We start from the raw sequence: 8,231 nt of genomic DNA on the forward strand, positions 1-8,231 counted from the left end.
CCGCCGGCCCCGCTCCCCCCGGCACCCCCAGGGTCGGGGCGACTCGGGGGGGAACACCCACGCTCCCCGCCGGGGCCCGCAGAGCAGGCTCTCCTCCTCCCGCCGCACAGCCCGAGCGGGCCGGAGGCGTGGAGGGAGGCACGGGCACAGGCGAAACCGAAACGCGGGGTGGCAGGCTGGGAAACGGTGAAAGAACAAGCGATGAGCCCAGGCGAGATCCCCGCAAGGCGAGGGCGCCCAGAGAGCCGCAGGGTGGCCGGTGACCGGTACGGTACCGGAGGGAAAAGCCCGATTACAACACGCCTGGGGCACTGCTGGCGGGGGGGAGGTTTGGGATTTCTCCTGCCAGGAACTGGACGGCCAGCGTGGTGGGTGGTGCAGAGTTTAGGTTTTTATTTCACAGACAAGTCCATCGAAAATTAAATACCACGTTTTGCTTTTTTTTTTTTTTTAAAACATTGAACAAATATGTACAAAATATGAACAACGTGAGGTATAAAACCGCAAGACTTTTAAAGAAAACCAGTATGTACAGAAGCAGATATGTATACAATAGGCATTATCTTCCTGCGGCTGTGTGCCTCACTTATCCTCCACAGCCGATGCCAGTTTCTCTCCTGCAGCAGGACCCTATCACTCCCTGCATTTTCTTCTCAAATACAAAATCTGTAACAAACAGCGCTGGAGATTTTCAAGGAGAAAAAATATGTAATTTTTTCCCCTGCAAATGGAACCATCCAGATTGCAGGGCAAAGTCCTCAAAAATCTGAGAAGGCACATTTCATCTCATGCAAGAGCAAAAAATGAGTCTGTCCAAAGACTCTACCCGAGGAACAGAGTGGAGAGCACCACGGCAGGTAAAAGGGTGTGAGCATAAGGCACTTGTCGGGATGGTCAAATCCCCCCCTATTTCACAGAACGTGTTTCTCTGCTTGCAAAGGACGTTTAAATTAATCTATTTAAAACTACATTTGTTTACACATAGAAAGGGCTTAGTCCTGCAATCCATACTCACTTCCACACTAGCTAGAGAGGAATTTTGCCTGATCACCAACAGCAGCTGATTCAGACCCCCCGTGAGTAAGGACAGGGTGCAGTATTATATTCCAGTTAGAACATCGATTAATGTACAAGAATATCTTACAAATAATTAAATACAAACCATGCTCCTTTAACCAAATTAGAGATCTGCCAAAAATTGTCTGTTTGTGGAAAATACATCTTTCTTTCTCTGCTTATTATAAAACGAGTCTATTTGGTGTTTGTTTTTTTTTTTTTTCTTTCACTGGAACCGTGAAAGTTTTCTCCTGTAGCATAATATTCTTCCAAACCAGCCCCTGGTAAAGTGCAAGCTGAGTTAGGGTCCACTCTCCGCGTGGGGCCGTTAGTGGGTAGGATTGTAATAGCCTTTATCGCCTTCAATGTCCACTTCTTGATCGGAGTCGTCGGAGACGTCTGACTCCAGGTCCTCCTGTGAGGCCGGCGAGGGGGTGTACTGCGAGCCGTCCAGGGAGACCTCCTTACCCTTCTGCTCCGGGGTCGGGCAGCTCTCCAGCCTTTGGTCACTGTGACTATCAGCACCTTCCACTTCTTTTTTGGTGGCCTGGGGGTTCTCCTGCAATGAAAGAAGCCTGCTTTATACAGAAATACGGGCCATGGAGCCAGAAGGCCTGGGAACTCCAGCTGTGCTGGGTGGGACCACCACCTTGGGTTTCTTGCAGGAAAAGGCAGGTGTCCCGCTACCTCCCCGGGCCTCCTGCCTATAAACCTGCCTGAGTGGGACCGGGCTGGGTGAGGGCTCAGCCCCACGCAGGGGCTCGGCTCTGATCCCACTCGCCGGCAGCCACAGGGGCTGCTGCCGTGAATAAGGCTCCTTGGCGATGGTTATCACAGCCACTTCAAAAGAGTCAGGAGCTGCCGGAGCCCAGGAACCTCTGAACTTTTGTCTTTAGCAAAGCAAATGTTTATTATGAGTCTACAAACACTGACACACAGCTTCCTCCTGCCCTGATCTTTCTTTAATTACACCCAACGGCAAAAGGAGGGAGGCCGAATCCACCAGTGGCCTGAAAGCAAACGGGAAAAATTACTAATGAAGCTAAAACTCAACATTAAAACACTCACCATTAAAAACAAACCAAACCAAAACAAAACCCCGTTTCCAAAGGCAGGAGTAGCCCTGCATCGGCAGCCGTCTGGGGAGCCCAGTCCCCTAAGGGGGCATGAAATGATACTCTTAAGAGAAAGCAGGCAGAGACACGTACCCATGATATAACCGTGCGGGCTCGGAGAAATGGATGCGAGTGAATGAAAAGGAGGAAATGACTTAAAATGGCCGAGATCCCAAGCGAGCTCTCCGGACACTGCGGCATGGGTCGGGCCCTGTTGAGGAGGCACCGCCGGGGACCCAGCCTGCCTCTTGCCCGAGTAAAGGGGTTTATTCAAAAAGATCAAGTGAAGCATGGGTTAAACCCGGGGGAAGGTCACAGAACAAATACACCTGGAGCGTGGTATTGCGATTAGTTTTCTTTTCTTATTATTTTTATATTAAAGGCTGATTTACCAGTAAAACTTGGCTGTCCACGTCCCACTTACTGAAGCCAGACTCGGGCCACAATGCAGGGATTTTTCTTAAATCTCTGAGCCAAGGGCCCTCGATCTGGCCGAGCCGGGCAGGATCAAGCCCTCTGGGCCATAAAAAAAAAGATTTATCTGCTTGAGCACAGTTCCTAAGGGAAGGGAAACGGCTTCAACCTCTCAGCCTCATACACTGTAACGATTTGTAAACGAAAAGTAAAAGCTACTCAATTTTCCATGCGGCTCCTCAAAACAAACAAGGCATTTGTACCTGCCTCTCCCAACATTTGCAGAATAAATCGACTTGTGTTTATTAAGAGAGGGCGATTTAAAAGACCAGTAAATATTCTTCTCCAAAACAACTGCCTAAGTAATTTACTGACAATTACTTATCTTCTCCACGTTAATTGGCTAAACAACATATGGGTTTACAAAACAATTAGCGTGGAGTTTTAATAGGCAGTGTGTGAAAGCCGGGCATAATTGATATAGGAACTACATTAGGAGCTTTTAACGTTAGTGCTGCTTGAACGAGCCCTCATGGATTCCAGCATGACTATTTGTCTTTTTAATCAAGGTGAAGAGGTTAAACAGCCTTTCAGATGACTTCTGCATACAACCTGGAATAGGCGAGCAGGGCGTAAGATAAGACAATTAAAATACTTATTTCTATAGAAACGGAAACATCCCCGTACCTGCTTTAGACGCCTCCATTTGGCTCTGCGATTTTGAAACCACGTTTTGACCTGAGCAACGAAAACGAGAGAAAGCACGGGGTAGTCTCGGAGCCGGCAAGCACCAGGAGCCTTCCCCGAGCCACAAAGAGAAAGCGAGAGCCAGCCCCCCCCCGGGCCGGCCGGTCCCCGGGCCCGGCGCGCCGACAGCAGCCGCACGGCGGCGGCCGGAGCGGGGCCGGTGCCGCCGGCCCCGGGGCTGCCCGGGGCTGGGGTGCGGCGCCCCGCGGGGCGGGCACGGCCTCACCTGCCTCTCGCTGAGCTGCAGCATCTTGGCCAGGCGCTTCCTCTCCGGCGGGGAGAGGTATTTCTGTGTCTCGAACTTCTTCTCCAGCTCGATGGTCTGGTCGTTGGAGAAGCGGACCTGCCCCCCTTTCCTCTTGTGCAGCGGCCGCTGGATGAAGGGGCTCCAGAGCAGCGGCTTCCCTTCAAAGAGAGGCACAGCGCCGAGGGTCACCGGCCGGCCGTGGGCACGCGTGCCCGGGGAGCCCCGGCCCGAGCCCGGGCCTGGCGGCGCGCCGGCCCCAGGGCCCGCTGGTTTCCTTCGCCTGATTTTATTTCCCCCAGTTCCTAGCCTGATCTTTCGCCTCCTCTGATTTTTCACCTCCGCCGAGCAGAGACACCAGTTAAAGCCACTCTACGGGCTTTGGCAACATTTCCGTCAATGTGTTTCCTGTTGGTCTATCTCGCAAAGAAAAGAGAGAGAGAGAGAGAGAGAGAGAGAGAGAGAAAGACCTTTGCTTCCTTCTGCTCTCTCGCTGCGATGCCCCAGAGAAACCATCTCCCTTTCTCGGCACCAGTGCCCGGGGCCCAGGGAGAGCGGGGTCACTGCGGGGCTGGGCGGGGGGATGCGGCAGCACGGGGGCTCGGGTCGCTCATCCGCCCCGGCCACGAAGCGCCCCGAGGCCCCCGGCTGGGGGCTCGCCCGCCCGTGGCCGCGGGGCTTCCCCCGGGCTCAGCCCCGGGCTCGGGGCAGCGGTGCGGGGCGGTGCGGGGCGGTGCGGTGCAGGCAGCGGCACGCCGGGGAGCCGGCCCCGCTGCGGAGCGGCAGCCGCGTCCCGGGGCCGGAGGCTCTGGCCAGTGACACTGAGTCACTCTGTTTGTCTTTCTGTCTTGCTGCCTGCACCCTTTGAAATTTGCTGCATTGTTTTTCAAGATTTTGCTTGCGTCAGGCTTTAGTAATTCTGGTGCAAAACAGACTCAAAAAATAGGAAGCAACTGGTTATTTTAGCTGTCATAAAGTCACATCCCACACAGAGGAAATGAACAATATCAGAAAAACGGATCCCGGCTATCAGAAGTCGAGTGTTTCCTGAATTTGTCTGTATTGAGGATGTCGATAAAATAATCAGCAATGTGCACGACTCCCGGGGAAGAGCCTGCTTCAGGCGGCCAGGAAAACACTTAACAGCTTCTGAAACCAGATTTACTCCTATCGAGAGCTCAAGGTTTCCTGTATGAACGGAAAGGGTCAGCCTCTTTCACTGCACAAATGCGGTGAGTCAGGTCCAGTTTTGCAATCACTAAGAACAAGTGCTGCAGCCCGGGCGCGGGGCTCGGCCCCCGCAGCGGGGACGCTTCTCCCGGCCGCCGGCGCGAAGGGGCCGCCGGGGCCCCGGCCCGGCCCGGCCCGGCCCGGCCCCGACCCGACCCCCGGGGACCCGCGGGGGCCCCGGCGAGCGGAGCCGGCCTCCCGACTGTTTTTCAAGTCATCCGCAGGAAAAGGCTGAGATCTGCCATGCGATCTCCCAGCACAATTAAAACTCCCCACCAAAACCACACGCGACATTACTAAGGACACTCTCAGAGTCACTTGGTTGAAGGAAAACAAATCTGAGTCACCGCGGCCGCGCACTGCGGTCTCGCTGCCAGCCCCGGAGCGCGGCGCGTCCTTAATTTACTGTAAATCAGACGGGGGCCGGAGGGAGACAGGGGGAGCGCGGAGAGGCGGCGGGGCAGGCGGGAACGGGGGGGCAGATTTCAGTCACTTCCCATTCCCCCCCAGCCCCCGACGGCGGGGCGCGACGCGACGGGACGGGACGGGACGGGGACGGGACGGGAGCGGCAGGCGGGGGGGCATGGCTTACCCAGGGGGTCCTGCCGGATCAGGGCGTGCGCGTAGTCGCCGACGGCGCGGGGGAAGGAGTAGAGGGGCCCGGCGTAGGCGCCGGTGCCGTAGGTGGCGGCGAGGTGGTGGGAGAAGGCCGGGTGGACGGGGGTCGGCTCGTAGATGGGGGTCCGGTACGGGGACACCAGGCTGGTGAAGGAGGAGTTGGGCGACGGCAGCGTCGGCGGCGGCGGGGCGGGCAGGGAGTGGGGGGCCGGGGCGGCGGCGGGGCCGCGGCCCAGGATGTCCTCGATGTAGAAGGGCGTGGGGTGCGCGGGCTGGAGCAGCGGCGTGGGCGCGTACAGCGGGACGCCGACGCCCAGGGCCGCCGCCGCCGCCGGCGCCGCGCCCGGCGGCTGGTACTGCATGGCGCGGCCGCCGCCCGCGCGCCGCCCGCGCACCCCCCGCGCCCCCGGCCGCCCCTGCGGAAAGCCGGCCCCGACCGCGGCGGCTGGGTGCTGGCACCGCCGCCGCGGGTTTCTCTGGGCTCGGGTTACCCTTCGATAGGTTTCTATTGGCGCGGGGCGGAGCCCGCGTGGTCTCTGTCCCCTTCCTGCCACGGCTCCCTCCAGCCAATGAGCCCGGCCAGGGAAGGGGGAAACCACCCCCCGCCTCCCCGAGCAAACGCCCCGCGGCGCCAATCAACCACCGCCGCGGCCCGGGGGAGCCCGGGCGGCGGGGCGCCACCGGCAGCGCGCCCGGGCCCCGACGGCACCGCGCGGGGGGTCCGAGGCTGCGGAGCGGGGCTCCGGCAGCACCGGGCGGGGCGCCCGGCGCGGCCCCCGCCGGCTCCCGCTCCTCTGCCCGCGCACGGCACCGCGTCCCCGCGGGAGGACAGCGCTGACCCCCCGCAGCGTGGCCCGGCCCCGGGCCGAGGAGGGAGGTGGAGAAGGGGGTGCGATCCCCACCCCCACCCCCCGGTGCCCGCCGTGCTCCGCGGGCGCGGCGCCTGCCTGCGCGGCCCGGGAAAGGGGCGGGGGAGCGCGGCCGCGGAGCGGGGCCCGGGCGTGGGCGGAGGGCGGCGGGGCCGCGTAGGCTCCTGCCCCGTCCCCCAGGACAGGGCCGAGAGCCCGGCGGGGCGCGGAGCTGGGCGGCCCTGATTTCCTGCTCCGCGCCCGGCCCGGGCACCGGCGGCCGGCGCTGACCGGCACGCAGCGGGGCGCCGGGGGCGGCCGGCCCCGGAGGGGTGGTGCGGGGCGCTGGGGACCCGCTCCCCGACAGCCCCGCGGGGGAAGGCGGCGCGGCGGCCCGAGCAGCGCCACCTGGGCACCACCGGTTTAATTTTTTAAAACCCGCAGGGTGTTCCCTCAAGCCCCGCCGCCCCCGGCGAGGGACGTGGGCTCCGTCCGGGCGCCGCCGGCTCCCGGTCCCGGCCCCGCGGCGGGGCTGCCCCTCGCCGAGCGCCGCTGCCGGCTGGACCGGGGGGGCGGGAGGGGGCAGCGACCCCCGCTCTCCCTGCGCCCCGTCACCCACCCGGGGACTCGCCCCGACGGCAGCGGGCGGCGCCGCCTTCTCCCCCTCCGTGGGAGCGGAGGCGGCAGGTGCCCCCTGCGTGTCCGCGGACCCCGCCGGGTCGCCCGTCCCCCGTCTCCCTCACACGCCCCCGAGCTGACAGCGAGCGCGGAAAGCTGTTAAGGAGTAGCAGGTGCTGGTTTAACTTTTTTTTTTTTTTTAAGGAAAAAAAAGGTCTCCGGTTCAAGCCCACGAAGATCTTAATAACTAAGAGGCTCAGAGCAAGACGAAAGGGTGTTGGTGAAATGGAAATATATATTTTTTTAATAACATAGCGAGGTCGGGGTGTTTTTTTTTTTTTTCTTTACGTTGTTAACAAATGCCAAAACTCACCTTTAAAGCGTGGTCTTGTGTCTTGTAAATATCAGGTACACGTAAAGCGAGCTGACAGTTTTGATTATTTTTTCTCTCTGCGCTCAGTCTCCCAGGCTTTGCTCTTTCCAAGGGGTTTAGCTAATGTTTTCATCTGGAAGTGTTGGATTTGCAGCTTGATTTACTTAATAAATGTACAGTAAACCGATGACCCGGTGCCCTCTGGAATAACGACGTGCATGATACAAGGCAGCAGTATGAAGGGCCCCCACAATATTTTACAAGCTGTCGATTCAAAATCCTGAGAACAAGTTTAACCGAAAAGAAAAAAAACATGTTTTGCTGTATTATTGGAAAACAAATAAATAGAGGAAGAGATTATTCTTTTCTGACTTTTATACAAGCAATAGGCCTTGTTAAAAGGAAGTTTTAATGGCACAGTTATTACATTCCACTACCACTGCATAATCCCTAACAAGAAAAATGAAGCACTTAATTTTGCAGTTCTACAGCACCGCCCCTTTCAAATGCAATTGTTAGACCTTAGCCTTCCTCCTTCCACGGGTTGGAGACTATTAAATCCGCATTCATGAAATGTCACATTTATTGAACTACATAATTTTTTAATATCACTAGTGCAGGTTTTATAGTTGATTTTATTGTTTTTATGGCCATTCGGGGCTCTAAAACCCGGATTTTTTCAATGTTGTCCTTATAATTTTTTTCACACAGTCAGAACTAATAAAATAGAACAGTTGTGACTTTTTAATGCAAGGGGTCTCGGAGTTTCAATATTTTCACTCTGCTGGATACTAAAACCAATAAAAATACATGAGATTTTAATTATTTTCTGGATTAAATAAAACCTTTTCCCTTTCTTTTGGAACATACATTTTGTTTGTAGTTTCTGTTGTGAGGGAGATAATGCAGCTTCGGATAAAATATGTTATTACCAATATTGCTGTGACAAATACAGTTTTGACTGGATT

General features: G+C 57.2%; 1 protein-coding gene across 1 annotated transcript; it reads right to left on the minus strand.

Moving 5' to 3' along the window:
• Positions 1-371: 371 nt before the first annotated feature.
• Positions 372-5,824, minus strand: HHEX (hematopoietically expressed homeobox). The gene is made up of 4 exons (XM_087765498.1): positions 5,399-5,824; positions 3,559-3,737; positions 3,273-3,323; positions 372-1,615 (listed from the first exon to the last, which is right to left on the minus strand). The coding sequence occupies exons 1-4, from the start codon at positions 5,784-5,786 to the stop codon at positions 1,385-1,387; spliced, it is 849 nt and encodes a 282-aa protein (XP_087621624.1). The 5' UTR covers positions 5,787-5,824; the 3' UTR covers positions 372-1,384.
• Between the last annotated feature and the right edge of the window lie 2,407 nt (positions 5,825-8,231).

This window comes from Nipponia nippon, unplaced genomic scaffold (genome assembly GCF_047370975.1).
Source record: "Nipponia nippon isolate SJK-2023a ecotype South Korea unplaced genomic scaffold, ASM4737097v1 scaffold_3, whole genome shotgun sequence".
Classification (NCBI taxonomy): Eukaryota; Metazoa; Chordata; class Aves; order Pelecaniformes; family Threskiornithidae; genus Nipponia; species Nipponia nippon.